Source organism: Triturus cristatus, chromosome 1_2, assembly GCF_964204655.1.
Source record: "Triturus cristatus chromosome 1_2, aTriCri1.1, whole genome shotgun sequence".
Lineage (NCBI taxonomy): Eukaryota > Metazoa > Chordata > Amphibia > Caudata > Salamandridae > Triturus > Triturus cristatus.
The window spans coordinates 68,447,261-68,474,189 of NC_140580.1; the positions used below are offsets into that span (position 1 = coordinate 68,447,261).

The 26,929-nt window shown below is 45.1% G+C and overlaps 1 protein-coding gene and 1 long non-coding RNA gene across 2 annotated transcripts in view; one reads left to right on the forward strand and one right to left on the reverse strand.

Moving 5' to 3' along the window:
• Window positions 1–15,469, reverse strand: part of LOC146866811 (uncharacterized) — a 347,751-nt gene extending 332,282 nt beyond the window's left edge. Inside the window, exons 1-2 of the long non-coding RNA XR_014960617.1 lie at window positions 15,344–15,469; window positions 12,255–12,411 (exon numbers count right to left, since the gene is read on the reverse strand). This is a non-coding gene — a long non-coding RNA (uncharacterized LOC146866811). The remainder of the gene's footprint in view (window positions 1–12,254; window positions 12,412–15,343) is intronic.
• Window positions 1–26,929, forward strand: part of CHST15 (carbohydrate sulfotransferase 15) — a 525,836-nt gene that overhangs the window by 383,356 nt on the left and 115,551 nt on the right. The window contains exons 4-6 of the mRNA XM_085601655.1: window positions 1,350–1,689; window positions 11,607–11,750; window positions 12,265–12,421. Coding sequence (XP_085457781.1) covers window positions 1,350–1,689; window positions 11,607–11,750; window positions 12,265–12,421 — 641 coding nt within the window. The remainder of the gene's footprint in view (window positions 1–1,349; window positions 1,690–11,606; window positions 11,751–12,264; window positions 12,422–26,929) is intronic.

Here is a 26,929-nt window from a genome sequence, read left to right on the forward strand (position 1 = left end):
CCTATATTTATCGGGATACAGCTAGCGACTTTAAAATTCCATAGGTTAATATTTACGCACCTCTATGGAATAATTGTTCTTTGCTTCCTAAATATCTAGGCAGTATAAACACCGACGAGGAGAATAGAGGTATTAGGGGTAAAAATGATATGAGCACCCAAAATCTTGTTTGGTCCTATGATGAGCTATGAACTATATAAACGGTTGCTGGAAAAGAAATTCAATTATTTACAGTGGTTAACATTTTTCAACTTTGATCCCTTGTACCTGAATGCGAAGGAGCATTAAGGTGCTGCTATAATAGGAATATTAGCTTAATAAGGTTAAAGCACAGTTGTAGCCTTGTATATTGGAAAATGCACACATTATCCTGACATGAAAGAAGCTCTGTTGAGGAGGTTTGGGCTGAACCCTGGAAAGTACTGGAGCAAATTTAGGTCAGTATCAACTAGTCCACCCACCTTGAAAATCAAGGCAGGACACTGTGCTGAAATCCATGGAGGGCTGGGGTAAAGTTAACAACTTATGAGGCATTGCACAATCTAATGACAACAATATTCAGATTTGCCCCTGCATACTGTAGACTTTAATTGCACAGCGCTTGCGGAGGTTAGCAAATCCACTAAACAGTGACTCTTCATCGGCCTGTCTAGGAAAGTCTGTAGGGGAGAATCCAAGATAAGAGGGCAGAACCCAAGCAGCCTAACTGAGGTGCTGAGGACAAAAACCAGAAACAAACTTCCAAAAAGCCAAGATAATGTTATAGCAGAGGGTAGGGAGGAGGATCCTAAAAGAACACCTGTGGGATGAAGGGAATCTCTCCCATAGAGGAAAAGGGAATGTAATACCACCAGGCTGCAGTGATTATGCTAATATGTACATATGTCTATGGCCCCAGAATAGAAGAGACTTTTTGACTGGTGTAGTGTGTCTTATATAGCCAATCAAGTCAGTCAGGGAGCAAGGCTGGTCTGCAAAGTCTTCCAGAAATGGGGTGATTCAAAACCAATCGCTAACTGATTCAGTGATGTTATTAGGGATGTCAGCGGTGATGTGATTTGTGATGTCACCAGTGATCTTGTTGATGATGTCATTTGTGACGCCTGTGAATTCACACGTGGAGCCATGAGAACTGAATCTGGGGCAATTATTGTTGTGTCATGTACATGTGATTTTCTGTTTGGTGGCTATTTCAAAATATTACTCTTGGATGTTATCCTGGCTGTTTCTTTTGCTTTTATTTTGTATTTTGATTTTATGTTCTCTGTATATTCATGTGGAACCCAAGGTAGGCTCTGTAGGGCCTCCACTTTTCGATAACGTATGATCAATTCCTGTTTCCTCTACAGATCTTCTCCATAATACCAAATAGGTTTCTTTCAAGTATTGAAAACCCATGCTGGTATGAAGAGTACCGGGGGAACGTCAGTGCAGATCCATACAGCTCCAATGCTTACGCTCTCTACTCCACCCGCTTTCGAAGCCTCTTCGAGTATCTGCGTAAGGTTTTTTGGAAGAACCTCCTCTGGCGTGGGGAAAAGTGTTTCCGTCTGCGCTGCCTCCCCCACTTCTACATCATTGGCCAGCCCAAGTGTGGTACTACCGACCTCTTCAACCGGCTAAGTCTGCACCCATCTGTGCGCTTCTCACTCCTGAAGGAGCCACATTGGTGGACCAGGAAGCGGTTTGGTAAGTGTGAAACAGTGTCAAAGGTTAGTTCTGAGGGGTGAGGAGAAGAACATCTTTGGGGGGTCTCTTAGTTCATAAGAATCGTGTGTTTTAATTTGAGTTGCAGTATCTAAGCTCACTTCTGTTTATAAGAAACACAATGTTGAAATGTTTCGAATGTTTGTTCAGATATCCTAAACACCACTAAGCCAACAATTCATAGCTTACTTGCAAAATGTTGTCAATTCCTAAATCCAATCTCTCCTTGCAGTTATAATAAATTACATTTTTGGACAAGTACTGTGCGAAGTTTCCCCAGCAGGCTATAAGTTGTGACTAAGCTTTCATGCTGCCCCCTTCAGAGCTAAACAATATTCAACAAGAGCATCCTTGAATACAACATTGGTGGTTTGTATGGAGCACCTATGTATTCCTCTGAGTAATGTATGTAGGTGTGGGTAGGTGAAGAAAGGTCATCATGATTACATTAAGTTAGTTCAAAAAAGAAAGCTATTTATTGACAAAAATAAGTTAAAAATGGAGAAACATGGTTTAAGGCATGAAAATGTAGGATGGAAAACAAAATGCCCAAAGGAAATGAGAGTGGGTAAAAGGTCTCTGTCACATTGACAGCAATCCAAAAAGAATCCTAGAGTTGCCTGAAGCCAGCACCACACTAAGAATAGTCACTAAGGAACATCACCCAAGAGTATTCAGGGACTGGTCAGGCCGGGGCGCCACGGCATCTGTACATGGGCGTAGAAAACAAGCGCTGAACTAGGGTTTCCTCAATGCAGCACTAGAGCCCGTAGTTACGAGCGAGGTGGTAATCAAGGGGCATATGTATCAAACGATTTTTTAATCGCAAACGCTGCGATTCGCAAAATAACAGCGTTTGCGATTAAAAAATCGGTAATCGGGATGTATGAGGCAAATCCCATCGCTAAATTAAGGAATTGCTAATTTAGCGATTTCTTAATTTTGCGTAAGCATTTAAGAAATCGCAAATTGCGATTTCTTAAATGATATGTAAAAAGCACCCAAGTTGTGCGAATTATCCTTAGGAAATCGCAAATTACCACCAACTTCCAGTTGGTGGTAATTTGCGATTTCCTTTCAAAATGCACTTTTTTGAATTTTACAAAGTGCCACGTAGCGCTCATACATGCCCTTAGGGCATGTATGTGCGCCATTTGCACACACACGCTCATTTCAGGGGTGCATCAGGGTGTCATCATGACACCCTTGCACCTTTTAAATTATTCTCAAATTGCGATTAGCAAATTGCGATTCGCTATTTGAGAATTACTTCCCATTCATTCCTATGGGTCTCCTGGCCCATAGAAATGAATGGGCAGGTATTCCTTAATTGCGATTTCGCAATTTGCTAATCGCAATTAAGGAATTTTAAGAAATCGCAAAAAGTTTGCAATTTTTTAAATACATCCCGTTTTGCAATTCTCAAATAGCGATTCTTTAAAAATCGCTATTTGAGAATCGCAAATGGTGATGTTGATACATATGCCCCCAAATTTCTGTAGACATTAGACAACTCCATTTATATCCAACTATAAATAAGGCGCTTCGTGCGATGATTTTTCCACCAAATATTTCACATAGTTCACATTTTTATAAAGATGTTCCACTGGACTCGCCATCTATTTTTAAAACCCAATTTATCCCATTCTTTGGCCATTCATTTCTGCTTACCCTCCCCATTTGTGCTCCTCCACTGCCTGCTTTTAATTTCCGGAGGTTTTAGTTTGTTTTGGTGGTAATGCTTCTTCCTTCATGTTCAATGTTGTGAGTTTGACTGGTGAGTGCATGTGAGATGTGTTAGACCTCTGAGAGCCGTGTAATCTTGTATGTGCCTGTGCTGCATTTGGTCTCCGAATGGAGACAGGTATGCTCTTTACTTCTTTACTAAGATCCTTCCAACCCAGAAGGGGCATTTTGTAAAAATGGAAGAACATAAAGGGCAGATGAAGAAGATGTAGCAGGAATATATAGAAAGAAGCTATACATCTCGAACACGCAATCATAAATACAATACGTTTCACCTTGGCCAACCTTCTCCTCAAACTCCAGGCATTGTGCAGACATGCCTGTCCTAGGCTTTAGAATGGTTTGGTTAAACATGCACACAAGCAAACTTGTTACAGAAGCTTACTTGAACTAGTTCCTGTCTTCTCGAGCTTACTTGGATATTTTGGGACCTATCCACAAACTGCCCTCCATAGTACATTTAGTAGGGTCCTACATGTAGATGTCTCAGCCTCTTCCATCACTTCCGCATTGCGAGCTGCGCCTCTTGTGCAGTGGTGTCCGTCAAGCGTGCGGAACGTAAAATACAGTCATCAAGTCACCAGTAGTAACTTTATTTTTGTAAATCACATTTATGCACTCTCCACTCTCCAAACTGAGGGGGTAGAGAAATGTAAGTCTAAGTTTTGTCAGAATTTTATACTCGGAAATGGTGAATAACATAGAGAAATAAAGTTACTACAAAGTGTAAAACTTAATCTACATGTGTCGATTTATTCAGCTTTAAGTTTACTTTTGCGAATAGGGCCATATGTGTTAAAAAATATTTACATTTGTGCCCTGGGACAATCGCACCATGAGTGCCCACAGAGTACTGGGATATAGTACCATTAAGAAAGGGCCGTTATTATGCTATTGTAGGCACTATCATGCCATACATAGCCACTATCTATAATTAATTACCATTTTAATGCAGGACTAACACTATACCTTAATGCAGGGCTAACAATATACCTTGATTCAGGACTAACACTATACCTTAATACAGGGCTAACAATATACCTTAATGCAGGGCTAACAATATACCTTAATTCAGGACTAACACTATACCTTAATACAGGGCTAACAATATACCTTAATGCAGGGCTAACAATATACCTTAATTCAGGGCTAACACTATACCTTAATGCAGGGCTAGCACTATACCTTAATGCAGGGCTAACAATATGCCTTAAAGCAGGGCTAACAATATACCTTAATTCAGGGCTAACACTATACCTTAATGCAGGGCTAACAATATACCTTAATGCAGGGCTAACAATGTACCTTAATTCAGGGCTAACACTATACCTTAATGCAGGGCTAGCACTATACCTTAATGCAGGGCTAACAATATGCCTTAAAGCAGGGCTAACAATATACCTTAATTCAGGGCTAACACTATACCTTAATGCAGGGCTAACAATATACCTTAATGCAGGGCTAACACTATAATCGGTGTGGGTGCCATGGCTGCCTCCAATATTAACACTAATATGCCCTCAATATAGTAATCATTAACACCATACTGATAGAACCATCACTGTGCCACGGACTTCCACAATATTTCAAGAATTACCTCGATTGTGCCAGAGTGGCCAGTATGCCACGAGTGAGGACCAGTGTGGAGTAATTGTCAAGAATAACCACCTTCACAGTTTGGCTATTTGAGTTTCTTGACAATTTTCCAAGAATGACCACCTGCATGGTAAGGACAATCATTAGCCTATGGATGGAAAGCACTGTGCTATTAATGTGCACAAAAGGTCAACAATTATCAGCATTCTGTCAGGATCCCCATTATGCCAGAGAGAGGCACCATCATGGCATGGATTCACATGATATGCCAGGAAAAAACACTGTAATGCCAAAGGCAGAATATTGTCAGGGATAAGCAGCATGCCAGGAAGGCCCACTAGTTGCCATGAATTCCCACCATTGTGCCTGGACCATCAATTTACAAATTGTGGTCATCGTGCCATGGATGCCCACAAGTTGCCAAGTATTGCCACCATTGTACCAAGGCCACCGTTTTACCCAGGTGGGGAATACGCATCATCAGATAGATGCCCTCAAAGTGTAAGGATTTACCACCATTATTTGAGGGCTGGCTTTTTACATGGGTGAGAAGTGGGCACAACACTCACCAAGTCCTCACACATACACAGGCACTCACAGACAGACAAACACACTCCCCTCCATTATCCCTGTGAAGAGTCAGGCTTGCTTGGCAAGTCATGAAAGTACTGGAATATTTCATAAGGGCCTCCTTGAGAAGTGCTTGCAAAACCTGTCACTTTTTAGCAGATGAATTTGAGAAATGTACTCTAAAAATGCCACTCTATCTATTCTAAATCTTTTGTGGTGTGGGAGAACTCTTCCAGACTTGGTCTTGAATGTCATGCTCACTTGCTTTGCTGGGTGAAATGTGGGACGGCAATGTACGCCACCTTCAAAGTGTCCCAGCTGCTGGGGCTCTTGGTCTCCGCGTGAGGAACTTAACAGCAAATGAAGACGGATAGCACTCCCTTTGCTCCCAATGTGGAGGCTGGGGTTATTGAGTGAGTGATTACTCTGCTGAGTGAGTCCCAAAGCACCTCTGGTGGGGCGGTAAAGGGACCTCCTTACTCCGGGTCATTATGGACACCTGCTCCAGTCCTGAACTTTTCATCTACAGATGACAGAATTCAGGTGTGCTCATGTAATTAGTTCAGTGAAAGCAAACCAAGACTGCAAATCCCAGAATTACCCAACATTAAGCTGTTACACAAAAGTCCAGGACTGGAAAAAGTGTCTGTAATGACCTGGATGGAGATGGCCACCCTATGCGGAGAGTGGGGAAGTGAAGGAGCTCATGTTCTCAGATCCATGATATCCATCAGTGTTTGGGTCACTCTTACTCAGAGGGCAGTTTGATTTTACCCCCTGGCCTGCTGTTTACCCCCTGTATGGTGACATATATATAGAGGGTGCTCTTGGATTCGAGCTGGTCGCTCATGGTTCTCACAAGTGCAGTGAGACCGAATAATTGAGAAAACTGGCAGCTTTCATTAAGGCATAGTGGCAGGAAGGTTATAGTTGATTAATCGTTCTCTCTGTCCCTTGCATAAGAGTTATAGAGGGAGTTCAGGGTCCTTGTCCCAGACCCATGTAGGGAGGTTAATTCCTTATGGGAACTATTTGTCCGTCTGTCCCATGAGTCACTTTATTATCCCAGTGTAGGTCGGCGGGTTTATTGAGGAGTTGTTGCCCCACGTCCCATGGCTCAGAGTGTTCCAGCAGAGGAGGGATGACTTACAGATACGGATATTGCTCCGTACTCCAGGCCTCATGGTGTACACCAATGGTAGGGGCACAAGAGTCATAGAGAGACCTCTTGTTTTCTGCCTCTTGGCTTTCTGTATTCTCTCAGTATATGCGGGGGTTACGGAGAAAGGACCCATGGCTCGCTGTGTACACACCACAGTAGGCCTCTACTTTGCAGCATATGGGATGACCCCTTTGTGTTTGTGTGTTTGTGTGTTTGCGTGTGTGTGGAGGGCTGTACTGAGAGCTCCAGGAAAAAACAAGTTGTTCACTGTGCATTTGACCCTAAGTCCTCCACCTCTCAGCTTCTTGGGATGTACAGTCCGTGGTGAGAAGCTCTCATTTTCATGGCACCTTTAAAGCTGGAAGCTGGAAGTAAACTCTGGCACCTTTACTGCCCCACCCATGCCTAGGTCCATCCTCCTACCTCTGGTACCTTTACTGCCCCACCCTCCTGACTTTGGTACCTTTACTGCCCCACCTGTACCTGGGTCCATCCTCCTGACTCTGGTACCTTTACTGCCCCACCTGTACCTGGGTCCATCCTCCTGACTCTGGTATCTTTACTGCCCCACCTGTACCTGGGTCCATCCTCCTGACTCTGGTAACTTTACTGCCCCACCTGTGCCGCTGTCCATCCTCCTGACTCTGGTACCTTCACTGCCCCACCTGTGCCACGGTCCATACTCCTGACTCTGGTACCATTACTGCCCCACCTGTGCCGCTGTCCATACTCCTGACTCTGGTACCATTACTGCCCCACCTGTGCCGCTGTCCATACTCCTGACTCTGGTACCTTTACTGCCCCACCTGTGCCACGGTCCATACTCCTGACTCTGGTACCATTACTGCCCCACCTGTGCCGCTGTCCATACTCCTGACTCTGGTACCATTACTGCCCCACCTGTGCCGCTGTCCATTCTCCTGACTCTGGTACCTTTACTGCCCCACCTGTGCCGCTGTCCATCCTCCTGACTCTGGTACCTTTACTGCCCCATCTGTGCCGCGGTCCATACTCCTGACTCTGGTACCATTACTGCCCCACCTGTGCCGCTGTCCATTCTCCTGACTCTGGTACCTTTACTGCCCCACCTGTGCCGCTGTCCATCCTCCTGACTCTAGTACCTTTACTGCCCCATCTGTGCCGCGGTCCATACTCCTGACTCTGGTACCATTACTGCCCCACCTGTGCCGCTGTCCATTCTCCTGACTCTGGTACCTTTACTGCCCCACCTGTGCCGCTGTCCATCCTCCTGACTCTAGTACCTTTACTGCCCCATCAGTGCCGCGGTCCATACTCCTGACTCTGGGTCCTTTACTGCCCCACCTGTGCCGCGGTCCATACTCCTGACTCTGGTACCTTTACTGCCCCATCTGTGCCGCGGTCCATACTCCTGACTCTGGTACCATTACTGCCCCACCTGTGCCGCTGTCCATTCTCCTGACTCTGGTACCTTTACTGCCCCACCTGTGCCGCTGTCCATCCTCCTGACTCTGGTACCTTTACTGCCCCATCTGTGCCGCGGTCCATACTCCTGACTCTGGTACCATTACTGCCCCACCTGTGCCGCTGTCCATTCTCCTGACTCTGGTACCTTTACTGCCCCACCTGTGCCGCTGTCCATCCTCCTGACTCTAGTACCTTTACTGCCCCACCTGTGCCGCGGTCCATACTCCTGACTCTGGTACCTTTACTGCCCCACCTGTGCCGCTGTCCATACTCCTGACTCTGGTACCATTACTGCCCCACCTGTGCCGCTGTCCATCCTCCTGACTCTGGTACCTTTACTGCCCCACCTGTGCCACGGTCCATACTCCTGACTCTGGTACCATTACTGCCCCACCTGTGCCGCTGTCCATACTCCTGACTCTGGTACCATTACTGCCCCACCTGTGCCGCTGTCCATTCTCCTGACTCTGGTACCTTTACTGCCCCACCTGTGCCGCTGTCCATCCTCCTGACTCTGGTACCTTTACTGCCCCATCTGTGCCGCGGTCCATACTCCTGACTCTGGTACCATTACTGCCCCACCTGTGCCGCTGTCCATTCTCCTGACTCTGGTACCTTTACTGCCCCACCTGTGCCGCTGTCCATCCTCCTGACTCTAGTACCTTTACTGCCCCATCTGTGCCGCGGTCCATACTCCTGACTCTGGTACCATTACTGCCCCACCTGTGCCGCTGTCCATTCTCCTGACTCTGGTACCTTTACTGCCCCACCTGTGCCGCTGTCCATCCTCCTGACTCTAGTACCTTTACTGCCCCATCAGTGCTGCGGTCCATACTCCTGACTCTGGTACCTTTACTGCCCCACCTGTGCCGCGGTCCATACTCCTGACTCTGGTACCTTTACTGCCCCATCTGTGCCGCGGTCCATACTCCTGACTCTGGTACCATTACTGCCCCACCTGTGCCGCTGTCCATTCTCCTGACTCTGGTACCTTTACTGCCCCACCTGTGCCGCTGTCCATCCTCCTGACTCTGGTACCTTTACTGCCCCATCTGTGCCGCGGTCCATACTCCTGACTCTGGTACCATTACTGCCCCACCTGTGCCGCTGTCCATTCTCCTGACTCTGGTACCTTTACTGCCCCACCTGTGCCGCTGTCCATCCTCCTGACTCTAGTACCTTTACTGCCCCACCTGTGCCGCGGTCCATACTCCTGACTCTGGTACCTTTACTGCCCCACCTGTGCCGCTGTCCATACTCCTGACTCTGGTACCATTACTGCCCCACCTGTGCCGCTGTCCATCCTCCTGACTCTGGTACCATTACTGCCCCACCTGTGCCGCTGTCCATTCTCCTGACTCTGGTACCTTTACTGCCCCACCTGTGCCGCTGTCCATCCTCCTGACTCTGGTACCTTTACTGCCCCATCTGTGCCGCGGTCCATACTCCTGACTCTAGTACCTTTACTGCCCCATCTGTGCCGCGGTCCATACTCCTGACTCTGGTACCTTTACTGCCCCACCTGTGCCGCGGTCCATACTCCTGACTCTGGTATCTTTACTGCCCCAGCTGTGCCGCAGTCCATCCTCCTCCTGTGCCGCGGTGCACCCTCCTGACCCATGGAGGCATTATAAAGCAACACCAACAGACTGCGGCGCACAGTGGCGCAGCAAGGGTGCCATGAGCCCCAGCGCAAGGAAGGACAACGAGCCCCGTTTGCTGTTTGGGTATCAAAGTACAACAATAATCACCGTTTATTAGGCCCGTGTAACCTCTGGGCGCTGGTACCACTGCACCCGTTGCACCATTGACAGCTGCGCCCCTGGGGTGGCTCTGTAGGGTGGAGTCCAATTAGAGAGATCCACCCTGATGGGAGAGCTATTGGAGGATCTCAAATAAGAGCAGCTCCACAGCATCAAGAACAACCACACCGAGAGACACTGCACCAGGACCTTGCAACCATTTAAAACAGAGGAAGGAACCATACAGAGACCACCGTGGACTTCATTCCGGGCCAGTGCTAAAAGGCCTATGTCCAACAAAACAGAGTCTTCCAGAGAGAGCCTTTCCTGCCGGGGATGCTCACCGGGGGTAAAGGGAGCAACCCACACAGGAGTATAGCCTCTGCCTTTCCTGCCTTGGCAGGCCATGACAACAAGGGCGACACATCCTCAATACAAGAGCAAGCAACGCGGGCCTCACCCCGCTGGGGGAAGTAGCTGGCAGGAACCTTAAGAGAGCATGAGCTGAATCAAATCACAGCTGACATCGCCGGACTTTGGCATTTCCCCAGTAGGCTGCAGGCTACGGGAAAGCTTCAAGAGCAGGAAGGGCTGCCGTGACCCAACCATGCTTCGGTTTTAGTCACAGACACACACAGCAGTTTAAGGCTGATTTTGCCAGTGGTTATTTTGGTTTCCAGTCTGGCACTGCCAGATCAAGGCTCATAGCATCAATAGACTCGATCTCCATATCTGTGGGAGAGAAGCCCTCATTCTGATTGATGACCAACCTTACAGAGGAAGCTCTAGAGGTGTGAATACCATCAGAGGTGCCTTGAAGAACCCCTGGCCACAACATGGGGGATGCACAATTTAGTGGCAGTCCACCAAAGCATTGGGAGCAATGCTCATTGAGGTAGTGTTCACATGATTCAATGCACTCGATTTGAATGAGGATGATTAAAGCGGAATTGAGAATATTGCCCAAATAGGAGCATTCCTCGTTTGTCGCAAAGAAAAGTGAAAGAGTGAGCAATGGAGGCTTAGTGCAGGAAAGGATGCCGCATTAGCCCGATGGAACTGTAAGGGTGAGATCTGGTAGACCTTGTTACCTTACTGCAGCACGACAAAAGGTCACAGATGGTGCCATGTTGCAATCAATGCCTTGTTGCTAGGAAAAAGGAGTGTTCAAACAGTAACATTAAGCCTGTTGTTTTAAAAACCCTTCAACTGAGGTCACCCGGACATCCTATGAGTCTTTAGACAGGGGTGGTACTGGCTAACAGACTACTCTAACAGTGTGTGCTGTTCAAATGCTACAACTATACCCTAGCTGGCATCTTGGTAAATATATGAAAATGTGTCCTGGGAGGAGATAGTTCACATGGTTAAAAACTCTGTGTTGAAATCTCACTCTGTGTGAATTCAGTTGATTTTATCATCTCCATGTGTCGTCTTGTCCTCCTCTTCCTCTGCCTTCTACCTCAGTGTCGCTCCATGTCCCTCCTGGGCTCCTTGCCCCTGTTTGTTCCTCAGGGCAATGAAAGTTCTTTCCCCACCCTGTTGAGTGTGACTGTACAGAAGACACAGCTGACTGCGGGTGAGATTTAGCCTGTCTAAGCTCTCTAGATTCTGACTATGATCCATATATCTTCTAGGAATAATCCGACTGAGGGATGGACTTTCCACCCGATACCCGATCGAGGATTACTTGGATCTCTTTGATTTGGCAGCTCATCAGGTCCATGGTCCACAGCACATCAAAACTGGGACAGATACGGCGATGGACAACATCATCATAGGTAGACTTCACATTAAACTTGTTTGATGATGAAGGACTTATTGTTGTACTCAGGAGGGGGAAGACGGTGGTGGGTGCATGCTTTTCTGCTTTACATCTTCATAAGTCTACCATGCATTTGGAGAGGACTGTTGCCGACTTGCCATTCAGTGTGCAATCCGTTTGTAGAAATTAAATATGCAATGCTACGGGAGCCATAATGCGGTGTGAGCCAGCAGCATGCACTGGGGCTCTGTTGAGAATGTGGCTCCAGGAACGAAAGCTAGTCACGCATGAGTATCAAAAGTATGAAAGATACATGAGTAAAGAGATATCTAGCACTGGCTGGCCTTGGACATATCAATCAATACTTTGAAAAATGTAAATCATCAGACTGTTCTACATTACATCTACCATGATGAAATTGGAGAGGAGCGTAGTAGGCTTGTGCGCAACCCATCTCTTGAAACAAAGCAAAACAGAATGTAACATAAAGTAACATAATATAAAGCATAACCTCTACTACCTCTTGCCAGGAGAGGCCAGTGCTTCAACAATGTGGGACAATACTGCCTGGACGTTCTTCTACGGCAACACAAGCAGCGGAGAACCACCATTCCTGATCCAAGATTTCCTTCACACCTTTCATCCAAATGCCAAGTTCATGGTCATGCTGAGAGACCCTACGGAGAGGTAATCGAACACCCACACTGCTGTGTAGGGTTACATTTTAAAAAGGTTTACAAGGTTAAGCACTTTGTGTCAGAGCCATGTTAAGGTAATGAAAGACTGAAGTGTGGTCAGATATTGAGGGAAGGTCAAGGATGGCATGTAGCACCAAGGGTGTATGTTCAAGAATGTCCAATGCTTAGAAATACTGACATAGGCAGTAGGAGACTTGCGTCTTAAGCATGACCAACAAACACTGTTCGTGAGAGGTTAACATTATTTTCAAATGACAAGATTGAGAAAAGTAGAGTTTATGGTTAGTAGCTTTATGATCTTAGTGGAGCGTTTCAGCGAAGTTAATATTTAGGTTTTGAGAGACAATATGCTTTGTTTACAGTAAATTTACACAGTTGCAACTCTGGGATTAGTTTAACTTGTTATTTATTAAATTAGTTATTTTTGAGTTTTTATATAATACTATCTAGACCTGAGGGTATCAGAGTGCTTTACAGTTTGTGAGAGTAAGTTTACAAGAGGTATAGTGGGGATTCATATAAGAAAGAAGTTAAAAACAATACAGCATTAAGTGGACAAAGAGTCATGAAGGCATATAACAGGGAAGCATAGAGGAGGTCAACAGGAGACAGATAAGGAACTGACAGAGCCATGCAACCATTTAGAAGGATCCAGTCAATGAGGGAAACGTAAAGCAGCTTGCGCGTGTGTTGGAGTAGTTGTTGAGCAGTGGAGATTTGAGGGTCTGTTTGAAGGAAGGAAAGGAGGGGTTGCAGCAGAGATCCTTAGAGAGCGAGTTCCAGATCTATGGGGCTTTTCCTGAGAAGGGATGTGCCTGCGATGATGATGATGAGCGCGACTTGTGTATGTGTTTACAGTAGGTGACAGGGTTGTGAGATCTGGCTGGCGCTTTACTCTAGATTATTGGATTAAGATCTGATTGAGATATTTACTTAATGTTATTTGCAGGCTGGAGAAATGTACTGCTGATTTCAGAGGTTTGGAGCTTTCGTAGTGATCTAGAGAGATTCTCAAATACATTAGGATAAAGGTTTAGAAATAGGATCAGACGTAAGTCTGCATTTATTTTGGGTTTATTCCAGTGATTGAAGTTTTGCAGGCCATTTTGGAGAGCTGTTCAGGGTGAGTGGAGTATTAGAGTTGGGTTGAGCCAGGTGAGAGGCAGAGGCCTGGATGTTTCAGGGATTATTGGGAAGCACATGAAGAAGTTGACAGACTATGCTAGGACTGAAAGCGTTGAGTCTGCTTTGCTTATGGATGATTTATTTAGTGCTCATATGATAAAGGGATTTGATGAGGTATTTGTTAGATGGGGCACTGTTCAAGGTTTGCAAGATGTTTGAATTAGGAAGAGGTTAAGGCTGAGAGAAGATATTGTATGACACGTGGTGACACTACATGTATTGGCACTTCTGTGAGAGAAGTCCCAGCAAAAACAACAGAAAGGAAGACAGTGGACAGGGGCTGGGGAAGATATAGGGGCAAGGCAGAGGAAAGGGCAAGTCAGAGAGACAGAGTGAGAGAGGAGGAGAACAAGAAAAGAAAAGAAACGAGAATGAAAGAGTGAAAGACTTACTAAGAGAGAAGGAACAAAGTGGATAAGAAAGGTTGAGAGTGAAAGAGAGAGAGGATAGGCCGACAGAAAGACTGGGAGCAAAAAAGAGACAACGAAATCTTGAGAGAATAGACAGCAGGGGAGAGTAGAAAAGCAAGGCATGAGAGATCGGAAGAGAAGGGGCAGAGGAAAGAGGTGAAATGAAAGGTAAAGAAGCTGCAGGGGAGAGGAGAGACTGCAGAGAGGATGTAAGGGGCAGAGCAGGGGAGAGAGAGAGAGAGACTGCAGAGGTGACAATCTAGAGCAGAGAGACTAGAAAAGGGGGATCCGTGGAGAGGAAGAAAGACAAGAGAAGTGAGACATGGGTTAGTTAATTGACATTTCATCTCACATAAGTATATGAACAATCTGGCACCTGATATTATGTATGCATGTGTTCTTATGCTAATGTGATGGACTCATGTGAATCTAGCATGATATATCGCGCATATATTAGATGAAGATAACAATCTACATGTATTCTTTGGCAAAGCAATGGACATATGTCAAAGAGTGGTGCATATTCACTGATAACACAATTCGCTAATTTTTTGTCAGGGTGAGCAACATTTTGTTTGGACATTAAGATTAACTTAAGCCTCCTACACCAAAGTGTTGTTTTGTTGGGGCATACAAGTGAGCAGTGATTGGTTCTGGATATTTGAAGCGGGCCCCATACACAAAAATATTCTGCCAACCCCTCTTTCCTTTCAGAGTGTAGGTGGGGAAGTGAAATGCACAAGTGTCACTCCAATATCCCCTCTCTTTCAGAGAGTAGTCATCAAGGTCTCCATTGGATGGAGAGGCATTTGGCTTCATGAAGACCCCCCCCCCCCCCCAAACCACCACCCACACAACTATACAAGGGCATATAGGCCCATGAGTGTTCTCAAGCCCCTGAGAGCAGGTTCCCCAACAGGGATCCGGTGTGTGGTGCCTGAGGTCATACTTATTGATGTGTGTGACAATTGACCCGGCAGTGTAACTCGAGGAAGAGCTCTGCTTCCCGAGCTCCAGGCTGCCCCTTACGTGTAATCAGGGAGGTAACTGTGTGTGAGGTTCATGTCTTTGAGTTCTGTTTCACCTGAGGGACACCTTGGTCGCCGGATCACCGAGGCTCGGTGTCTGCGTAAACAGTGGGATAGATTGTCTCCGGGGAAAGCTCATGAACGTGCAAGATGGAGGCCAAGGACTGTGGAAGGAGGGGGGGACCCCTCGCATACCTTGCAGGGGTGGCCGCTAAGGTTTTGTTATGCCACCTCCAGGGTTCGAGGCTGTCCTCCGCTTCCTCTCCCCTTGAAAGTCTCTGCACTCACCTCACCCCCCGCCAGGGGTACCCTGGGCTGAGACGAGCCCCTGGGAAGAGGAGAAGGGTCTCTTCTGTGCACGCCAGATGCGGGGCGGGTCAGATATCTCACCAGCTGGCAGGTGCCATCCTTTGCAGAGGCTAGAAGAGAACACAGTAGCACTTTTTGTGTTCTGAAGAGAGAAATTTGACTTGCAAATTGAGCACGTGCTTCCTTTTCTCTCCTGCATGCCAAGCTTGATGGAACTGAATATGCAAATGATGTAAAATGAGAATTCTTAGAGGGAATCTGCATGAAGTAGCACTCTGTTATGATAGCATCTCTTCCTTGATTCCATTATCCACTAACAGTCAGAGCTATTGCTGCCTGAAAAAGAGTGAAACAGAAAGCAAATCTTCCTGAAAGGAGAGTCTATTTACAGTACATAATATTATACATTGTGCTACGTTTGTGTGCCGTGACTGTGTCACATTTCCGGATACACAGTAACTGTCTGTGTGTATTTGTTTTATACCATTATATAATTGTCTAAATGTGTGCCTTTTCTTGCGCGTGTATCATTATACATGGTACTGTGCATGTGGGCGTGCATTCATCTGAATGTGTAAGCATGCTCATGAAATTATGTTTATGTGTCTGTGCCCGTGTGTGTTCGCTTGTGTGCAGATGCATGTGTGTTTTGGGAGAGCTTTGTAGAGTCCTGCACCTCTTTGTAAACATGAGGGGGCAGATTTACAAGCCCCTTGCACCACTTTTGCGTCACTTTTCCCATGTTAAAAGTGACGCAAAAGTTTTGCAAGGGGCTTGTAAATCTGCCCCAAGACATTTATTGTGGTTAAGATCATTGGGACATGATTGTGTGTCCAGTGGTGTAAGAGATGTAGTGTCTTCCCCAGCCCTGGAGCATGCAAATGAGATATGCCACATGGGAGCTACAGTGAAATACTTTATTCATTAGCATACACTCACACTGTGCATAATCTCATACCCAGTACTAACCACAACCTAACACCTTCCCGCATATGACGTAGTTCTTGCTCAGAGTACTCCCCAGAACTACGAGGGTCATAGTGAGCATTATATCAATATGCTACATCTCCCCTTTTGTTGAATAAAAATGGTGAACATCACAAAAATCAAATTTCTTAAATCAGTCGATGAGGTGCTCGCAATTGTCGGCCCTACCGGGTGATACAAGAAGTCCACCCTGAACGGACAACGGTGACATAAGCTCAGGTGTTGGAACCGGACCTGTTGGCAGAGCTGCGTCACGCACGGCTATAGGACTCAAAAAGTGTCACTGTGGGTGTCTGAAATGTAGCGTGTCCCAAGTGATGGATTGAAGGACAAAGTGCTGTTCTCAAATGTCCCTTGCACACCACTGTCTGTAGAGGATCAGTGGCAAAAGGAGTGCCTGTTTTCCATTTTCATCTCTGATTAACCAGTACCCAGTCTTCTTTGTCAAAGGCTGTCTCTAGGGCATGGTGACACCAATCTGCATATGTTTTCATTATTCTTTTTTTAATCACGTCTTGAACCTTGTCATCGTTCAGTGGTCGATCCGGGGTCCATTGGGGTAGTTTTGTTCTGATGGGTCTCCCAAATAACAAGGAGGCTGGATTCTCACCAGTTTTGGAGTGAGGGGTTGATCAATTGGCCTAGAGGGCCTGGCACAGGGCTTGGTTTAGATCATTTTCCTCCATGGACGCTCATTGAATGACCCTCTTGAGGGTGCCTATGAATCGTTCTACTACACCATTGGCCGGGGACCAGAGGGGTGTGCTCTTTTGGTGTTTGACGTTGAGTTGGACAAGAAATTCTTTGAACTCTTTGCAGCAGAAAGGCGGGTCAGATTTGACGATTTCAAGGATTGCAAATATGTCATGAAGCCATTCTATGACTTTGTCATGGGTTGTCGAATATAGGTTTTCCACCAAAGGAAAACATGAATACTAGTCTATAACTACCATGAGAAAATGTCCATTTCCTAAAGGCCCAAAAAAGTCAAGTGCAAACCTCTACCAAGCATGTGCAGGAAGGTTAGACATTGTCATTGGGTGCTGCTTCACCTTGGGAGACAAATAATTGCAAATGTGGCACACCTTCAGTTCCTTCTCAACTCACTCATCTAGCCGAAGGAACCACACTTGATCTCTTAAGGCTCTTTTGGTGGTTACAATACCACAGTGTCCTTTATGTGCCAGCTCAATGACCAGCTGTCTTAGGCTTCCAGGTATGATGATTCTTGAGACTCGCAGTATTACACCTCCTTTGGTGATGGCTAACTCATCCTGTACATTTTTTAACTTTTTGAATTCAACATCGTCGGCAAGCGGTCTGCTATTTCTCCTCCATGATTGTGTGTTAAAAAGTTCTTTCATTATGGTCCTCTCTTTATCTGCATTGGTGGCAGCATTGACTTGTTCCAAAGACAGAGCCACTGGATCTCACAATAAGGTTGAGATAGGCTTCAGCTGTCTTGGATGTCGAACTGTGACAATGCAGCGGCACTCATGAAAAGTAGTCTGCTGGGCTTTGATCCTTTCCTGGCATATGCATGATCTCATAGTTGTACTCTTGCAATCTCAACCCCACCAACTCTCAATACAAGGGGGCATCTTAGCCATCAGGTTTCTAAAACCTGTAAGCAATGCCTGGTGATCTGTGATGACAGTGAATCATTTACCGTAGAGGAATACATGAAAATGTTTGCAGTCCTGCACCACAGCCAGACTCTCCTTCTCCGGCTGAGAGTAGGCACGCTCTGTTTAAGACAGGCTTCGTATTGCATAGGCCATAATGTGTTCCAGAGCATTTGGATGGCCTTTGTGTTCAGCAAAGATTGCCCGTAGCCCTACCAGGCTCGCATCAACTGTTATTTCGGTATGTAACTTGGGGTCAAAGTTGACCATTTCAGTTGCATTCTCTATTGCATGATTAATGTCTTTTGAACTTCTGGAGACCACTGAAATGGTACATTTCACTGCATCAATTGAAAATGTATCTTGAGTAAAAGCTGGCCAAGACTAAAAAGGATTGCAACATGGTAACATCTTGGGGTGGGGGAACAACTGGATTACTGTGCTTGCACTTTGTCTGGGTCTGGAGTCATTCCCCCATCAGAGAATATGTGCCCAAAAAAGTGGAGTTTGGTTTTGTGAAACTCACACTTTGCAGCGTTCAAAGTGAGGCCTGCATCACTAAGTAGCTGGCACACTTGGTTAAGGGCTGTGTTGTGTACTCCCAAAAATCAGTATATCATCATAATTGAAGCATGAGTAAGAGGTTGAAATACTAGGTGAAAAACATCCTGAAATATCTCCGCAGCCGAAGATGCTCCAAAACGCAGTTTTTTATATCTGACCAAACCAAAATGAGTTGTAAATGTAGTAATGTACCTGCACTTCTGTTCCAGCTTGAGCTGATGGTATCCTTTGTTCAGGTCAAGACGGGAAAACACTTCAGCTTCATTCAATTGCATGATCATGCCTGTGATGTGTCGACCAGGGTGTCTCTCTCTCTCTCGATGGCTTTGTTTGCCTGGCGCATAGTAACACATATGCACACTGCTCCGTTAGTGTCCTTTTTTGGTACTACTACTATGGGCAAAACCCATGGTTTGGGGCCTGTGGAATGTCCTGTTTTAAAATCGCTTACATCTCTTTCTCTACAGCTTCTTGAAAATGGAAAGCAACTCCACGTGTTCGCTGAGCCACAGGGCAAATGTCTTCAATGATGTTAAGCTGTACTTTCATTTCCCTAAGTTTTCCAAGCTCATGAAACAATGATGGGAACCAGTTCATGATCACAGACTGAGCCCAGAGGTTGTAGTTGAAGGATATCAACAGCATGTCAGCAGCAGTGGCAAAACTGAGCAAGCAGACACTCGACGAAGTCCCTTGTAGAACATGAATGACGGCTTGCACCAATGTCTTTTGGTGTCTCATTGTCTCTGTGAATGATCCTTGACTTTGTAGTGGCTCAGAAGCGGCTCAAGTATATACCTTCATGCCTGATGGAGTGAGGCAAGGCACAGGGGATAGGTTGTGAAATTTTGCCACTGCCATGATATGTATCGATGCACCACAGTCTATGATGAAAGTTAAGGGGTGATCATTCACTTTCAAAGTGATTTTGGGACAGTGTCCAAATGACGTTTGTTGCTTTATTTGATAAATTGTCTTTCATCTGTGATTTACTTTACAGGCAGCTAATCCCACATTTGCTTGCCATTCTTCGGCAGATATCATCAGCGTACACACATTTTTTTGTTGATACTCAATGTGACATTGAAGAGCCTTTGCACTATGAGCTTGACCATGATTGATCTTGTCTGGTTCCTACTTGTCGTAGCTGATGTTGCTTTTTGGTTTTGTGGGTGTGGCGAGAGTGCTTCTGGAATGTTCTTGCTTCCATCCTTTCTTTCCATTGTGATGCACTTGATTTTTCTTTGGCTCAGCACAGTTATGAATGACTGGACATTTAGTTTCACGGAGAAACAAAAGTCAACATCGAAAACATAGCTTTAATTTCTTTGAAGACGTTGACTTATGTGCATCTGGCTTTTGCTTGTGCTTGCTTTTCACATCCAAGGCTGATTCAATGTGTGCTGTTCCTACTTCCATTAAGCAGCTTGTCAGCCTGCTCATTCTTCTGCTCTCGCTGCCATCATCATTTCCTCCAAGCCGTGAGTTTCTCTCAATATGCACCTTCTAAATGAACCTGAAAGGCAGCCATCAATGATTCCGAGGCGCATGGCTTCTTTGTTAGTGAAATCACAGAATGTGCAGTGTTTAATGAGTGTAGCAAGTCTTTCAACAAAATTATCCATTGTTTCCCCAACCTGTTGACTTGCTTGGTTGAAGATATGCCTTTCATAGTCGACATTCAGCATTGAGTTGAACTTGGCCTCCAGTGCTTTTTTTTACCATCTGGTATGATTTTGCATCAGTCTGTGAAACTTTCTTTAGCACTTCTTTCACTCCATCGCCTGCATGGTTTTTCAAGTATTTGATGATCTTCTTTTCATCTTCTTCCTCTAATGCATCTATGAAGTTATTGAATGTTTCGATCCTCGCAGGCCATCTGGCACCAATGTTCTGCTTCTTAGAAGTGTTGAAAGGCAGTGGTGGCTTCAGAAACATTGCTGCAATGTATTCCGCGCTCTCTTTTTCTGCAATTGAGATCATGTGCTGCTCAGACAGCTTTCGCTCTACCAGGCGGCCTTTACAACTTCTCTAAGCACAAACCTTGTGCTTGAGCCTGTGTCACCACACCTGATCTGAGTGCGAAGAATGCTTCACTTGTCATTGACAGTGAGTAAATTCTCTGTTTCTCATACCTGGTTATCACTGCCATTATCTTTCTACTTCGTTTGAGTAGTTACTCCGTATTTGGGGCATAGCGCAGCATTTCCATCAACCCCGTCACCTTCAGTTTTGGCTGGCATTTGAATGTGCTCCTCTGTAGGGCCTTCCCTTTCTTCTTTGGCCATAGAGAAAAAATGCACTGAAGCACACACAGTCCAGTTTACAACAGTAGGCCTTTTCTTGATAAAGTTTTATTGAAATGATCAGATCCAGTCCACAAAAGCCAAATTCTTCCACATCGTTTTTACTTCAAAGGTTACGTTTTCATACATTATTGTCCAAAACACCACAGCCCACACGTATTTCGTCCTCCTGGACTTTTTCAAGGCTATGGATATTAGTCCGAACTGTTTCTAGAGTCCCTCCAAGAATGGAGTGTAAAAGGTATAGAGGCAATTCCTTCTGTCTGAAGCCTCTAACACAGTGGTAGTTCCAATAATGGATGAACCTTCGAGTAAGATCCCCAACTTGTGTAAGCTTCAGAAAGACCTGAGGAAAGTGTGGCGTGGCCCTGATAAGCCCACTGCTCCACCGTGTCCGGGGTCGTGCGAATGCCGTATGCACAGTTGGTTGGCCAGTCCTTTAGTTTTCCATTTTCTCCTGTTATAGGTCCCCTTTCATTTATTTCTTCTTACTTTTTAGCTCATCCTGAAGCTCCAGGTGCAGTGCTGCTGGTCTGCTTGCAACTTATTTAATTTGCAGTGTACTGCATCCTTTGAAGCCACTTCTTCTAAACCAAGCACTCAATTGTGAATGGCATTCTTTACGGTGAATCATTATTTTACTGCTCCAAGAAGTCTGCCACATTTAGAGTCATTATGCTGGCCATCCTGTATTTGTATCACAATAAAACACTACGTACAGTACCAATCCAAGATAGTTGCTGAGTGTGATGGTTACTGAGCGTCCAACTTGAAATGGTATTGTGTATAGTTATCTTTGCTTTAGCAATTTAAGTTGACTAATGCGTTGCATCAAAACATGGTGGCTGTACTGTAACTTTAAAACAACAGTTCACTTTATACAGTACCATTCCATGATGAATGCCAGCTTCTATGAATGATTCATTTTTTTTATTGTGAACATATGCCCACAAGGTTTAGGTAGTGGAATGTTTTGCTTTTCCTACTTTTATTCTTCTTGTTTTTGATGCATGTTGAATTTGTGTTTTATTATGCATGGGTAAGTGGGTGAATGTATGAATCAGTTAGTCGGCGAATTAATGGATGCATAAGTACAAGGATTAGTGACAGAGTGCACCTATGATCACTTGAAGAGGCACTTTAATTTATAAGCCAGGCCTATTGACATTAACAATGCCTGTCTGCGTGCAAGTGGAGGGATTTATTTCCTTACCTAAAATGTATAAAGCGTTTGGCTCGTGTCTATGCTAAACAAAACCATGCATATGTTTTACAGCTCCAACAGTCCATATGTGTGAGCAGCTTTTTACCCAAAGACATGAAGTACCCAGAGTTCCTGGCGGGGGTTTTTTCATAATCCTCAAAACCCATGAAGTAAATTTAAACTGATCGATGGGTAATATTCATTGCTCCTGAAAACATATGCAAAAAAAGGCCCTTCTTTCAGACCATTATAGAGAGATTTCAACCCACAACAGAGATTTTCTAAACTAAGTACTAAAAAGTCTGGATTCTATTGAAGATACCGTGGCTAGTATTACACTTCTCCCAGATGAACTACTCACCAGCACATTATGGTTATTTATTGGATGTGAACACGTTATTCTTATCCTGACCAGAAAATGAAAGTTTTTCTTCCAAGGAATTATCAGGGAAGCTTGTTATGTTCATTTGTCTCCCACCCTGTAGGAGAGTTTCCTATATAAGGGCTCTTGATGTGGAAGATTGTTCCTATTCTCCAGATAGTAACATTTATAATCTCTAGAAGTATGAAAACAAATTGTTTGTCCAGCTTTCTTAGCAAATGAAAACAGTTGTGTGAAGGAATATGAGAACTAAGGGCCAGCTTTAGAGCTCGGCGGACGGGTTACTCCATCACCAATGTGACGAATATCCTGTCCACCGTACTACAAGTTGATTATAACCAATGGCACTTGTAATACAGCGGACGGGATGTCTGTCACGTTTGTGATGGAGTAACCCGTCCAACTCTAAATCAGGCCCCATGGCACTGAGGTCCAACAGAGTCAATTGTCCATTGCGTTAAAGTCGACACATCAGGCGGTAGCTTTGCCCATGGTAACATGATGGACTGATGGGTGCTGCTTCAGACTGGGGTGGATGTGGAAATGTTTGGAGCTCATTTCATCAGAGACACAACCTTACGAGGATAGAAGGAAAGCCTGTTGATGTTCTGGCTTTAGATGTCTTGAATAAGCTTTGAATAGTATAACAGGGGCTTTGTGTCTTGACACAGAAAGGAGATTTTCAGGGACCAAGAAAGTCTGATTCTATTAATGACATGGGGGCGAGTAGTATCTCACCCTTCAGGAAACGGGGAGAAGAGTTAATGCAGGGTCGGGATCCATATGAAAAATATAAGAAAGAAGGCATTTTTCAGAGACGAAGATGTGTACATAGTTGTTAGAAAGAACTACCTTTTTACTGTTCCATGTTCGAAAATTCTATTTATCGGTTATGTTGTTAGGGTAGGGACAAATGACAGAGTAAAGAAGATGAATTCACAAGTCAAGAATGGAGACCAAGATGCTGAAGAAGGTGAGTTTGAGCAAGATGGAGTGGATCATTCGCCTAAGAAAAGAGGAAGAGGATGTGATGCATAAAGATGTATGCAGTAAAGGGCTGCGCTTATTGGCTAGAGTGGTAGTATGTTGTTTCTGTTTACCACAGAATCAATGGGAGCTCTAGTTTGTGTAGTGGCTTGTTTTTGAAGTTGTCTCTTTGCTGCTGATAAGTAATAAAGCTGAGAGGAGACTAATCGGAGCCAATGTGTCTTTACATTGTGGAGTGGTGTGGCTCACTGGTTAGAGGCGACAGACCCGGAAGCAGAGGTCGGTCCGGGACCAGGGTTTGATTCCCGACGCGGCAGGGTCTTGGGCCAAGGTCAGCGGACTCGATAATTCTCGCTTCGGTGCCTACTCTAACCATGGATCCCACTCAGCAACTCTGGGCAATAGCTTTCTTAATCTCCACTTACGGCCCCATCAGCGCTGGGGATGCTTGTCTTCACCTTGGAGATGCCCAGTAGGGACCATCTCACAGGGAAAGCCAGGATGGGTTCCCCAGTGGTATACAGCGCCGGGACGCCCCTTTGCTGGGGCAGCTGTGCGCTTTACAAGTATACAACATTTAACATTGAGTTGAGCCACATGTAAAACTGTGGGATTGCAGGTTCTCATCACGCACTGCCCAATTTTTTACTCCATAGATTCCATGCAAACGCTGAACATGGTTTCTTGATGTAACAGTTCCTAACTCCTCGCTACCTACCAGCAAGAACCTTTCATTCGATGCCTGCCCACATGTGCAACTAATGGTCACTCAAAAGAAGGAAACATGGAGGCAAGTCTCAGGGGTGCAAGGACCTAACATCTTGGCACAAACCCAGTCCAAAGTTTAAATCTGAGCCCAACTGCAAGATGTTCAGGAAACATTTGAAAATGAATATTGGCAAAGGCTTCTCCCCTCTCCAATGCACATCTGTTTCCCCTCCTGATCCATAAATCAAGCCTTCTGAAGTAACTGAAAGGCGACATACAGCACATTATTAAACTCTTTAACAAATAATTGAAGGCAGCAGTCGAAGTGCATAAAAAAAGCATGGGAACTGTGATGCTGAGTGAAATGGGGGCTAGGGCGAGGGAGCTTGGGGCTGCGTCAACGGAGGTACAAAAAAACGAAATATTCTATAACTTTTTAAGGTCTTTCACCTTTAGCTAACGACATATAAAATAATCCACACCTAAAATAAAATAATTCATGCAAGTTAAGTTAATCAGTTGAAATCTATTGAACCTCTATTAGTTAACGCACTGCAGAGGTCTGCGTCTGTAACCAGAGAGCCACAGAATTCAACCTGGTTGGTGCAGTGGAGAATAGTGACTTGTGAATCTTTAGTGCTATGAGGTCCCCGTCTGTGACAGAAAACACTGTGAACATGCAAGTCATTATTTTAAACTTGAATTACAGACATCATAAGATGGGCTGCTATAAAATGTGCAAAAAGGTTTAAGATAAAAAAGTGCTTCCAAAATATATATTTTAGTAATACCCGCAGTGTATGTAGTGCAATTTTTTATACCTGTCTTTTAAATACACACACTTCGCAGCTCAGATGGTAACTTCCTTGCAATACCACTCAATAAAAATACATCTGGGTCATCAGGAAGATTCAAGTAATTATATTCATTAAAGCCAATACCGGCTTCCAAGCACCCTTTGAGTTTGTAGATTATCCAGTTGTGCACATATATATTTCTTTCAGGGAAGCAGGCACCCTGGCAAGAAGGCGTGTTTAGCTTTCTGCCCCTTCCTCGGTTTCACAGCACAGGAGACTCACTGCCTTACAGTTCAGGTGAAGCTATTCAGCTGTTGGCATTAAATGTCCCAGGACGGTTGTCTTTTCACAAAGAAGTAGGGGAACTGTTTTTCTTAAATTAAATAAGTATGAGCACGTTGTGCCCTCAAGACCCGCCCACTTTGACCACTGATTGAAGGAAATGCCTCTTTAAAATGAGACATTTCCTGGCATAGCCTCACACCTCTAAAAGAGGTTAACCAATCATAGATACCTTGCGCCATGTTTCAGGATCACCAGTATGATGCAGTTTTTCTTCCAAGAGCAGAGAAGCAAGAGAGGGAAATGGCACCTTAGTTTTGTCTTGAGTACAAATGGAACATAAAATCTATTATTTTAAATTTGCCAAGACCTTGTTATTTGTTGATACTCAGCTGAAAGAACCGCAGAGTGTTGCTGCCAACATGGGGCACGGCAAGCTTAGGGTACGTGGCAGCAGCCATGGTGGTGCACCCACAAGATTGCTGGCTTCCGTATAAGAGTAATAGATGCGTTTGGCTTCTTGCAGGTCTGGTAGCTTGCACTGGTGCATTGTGGGTGAGATCTATTGCAGGGACCCTGGGGGATATAAACACCAAAGCAAAGGTATTTCACCTATTTACACCCGCATTCGCCCCGATCCTTTGTATCCAGCGATAGAGCGATTGGCTTCATATTTTGGCCACCTCACCTTCATTCTTTCCCTTCCACCTATGCATCTGGAGTAGTCCCCTCCTGATGAACACAAGCAGGAGCATTCCAGTGTTGACATTTGTATTCATGTTTGAAGGGAGAGGCCTGGGGTATTTGGGCTATCCAGTGAGATGTGCTACTGTAGCAAGGTCAGGTAGGGAAACCGGGACATAGGATGGCCAACATGTGTGCATTTTATACGTTTGTACTGCAATCAAGGCTTCTCTTCCTGGGTCCATACCATAGACAACCCTCTCAAAGGACAAGCAACGCTCGCTCGTTCAGCCCCTGATGAGGCGTGAAAGTGGTATCTATTGGTGGCTAGGCTGAAAGATCTGCAGCACAGGAGGGTCCCTGCATAATGCATCCCCACGAGCATGTTCCTCTGTCGAGATACAAATGCAGCCGCCTGTTGATAAATAGCCCTGAATGTGTCAATGGATCCCATGCTGTGCACCTGTTCAGGGAGTATGCAATTGAGGGTTATTTCTTCCATGAACGTGTTTCAAAGTGCGGACATATTGTCAGATCAGTGGTATGAGGCACAGGGAGTGTATGATTTGCTCAGGATCAAATAATTAGTTAAATAGTTTCCCTGAGAATGAGCCACACTGTTACTTGCTGCAAAGGATATACATTTACCACCATATTGCATTTTGATGAATATACCATGAGACTGGGAACTGCTCCCCCCCCTGGTACTATCCAGTCCATTTTAAACCTTTACCAGCTGCTGTGACAGTGATTTATAAATACTCCGAATCTTGCCAAAAAGGGAGAACATCAATACTGTCAGAAGGTGCCCAAGAGCACAGAATTTGGCCAAATGGGAGTTCGGAATTAAAAACTGTGTATCCTGGTTTTACGTTTCCAACTAGTCCAATAGATCGCAACTGGGATGGCAGTGATTCTGATCGCAAGGCCAAAGGCTGCCCTTCCAAGGGAAATGTAACTTTGTGGTGGGCCCTGCGCAGCTTTAAAACACAGGGTATATTTCCAGCATGTTTAGAAGGAAGAAAATGTTACTAGATGC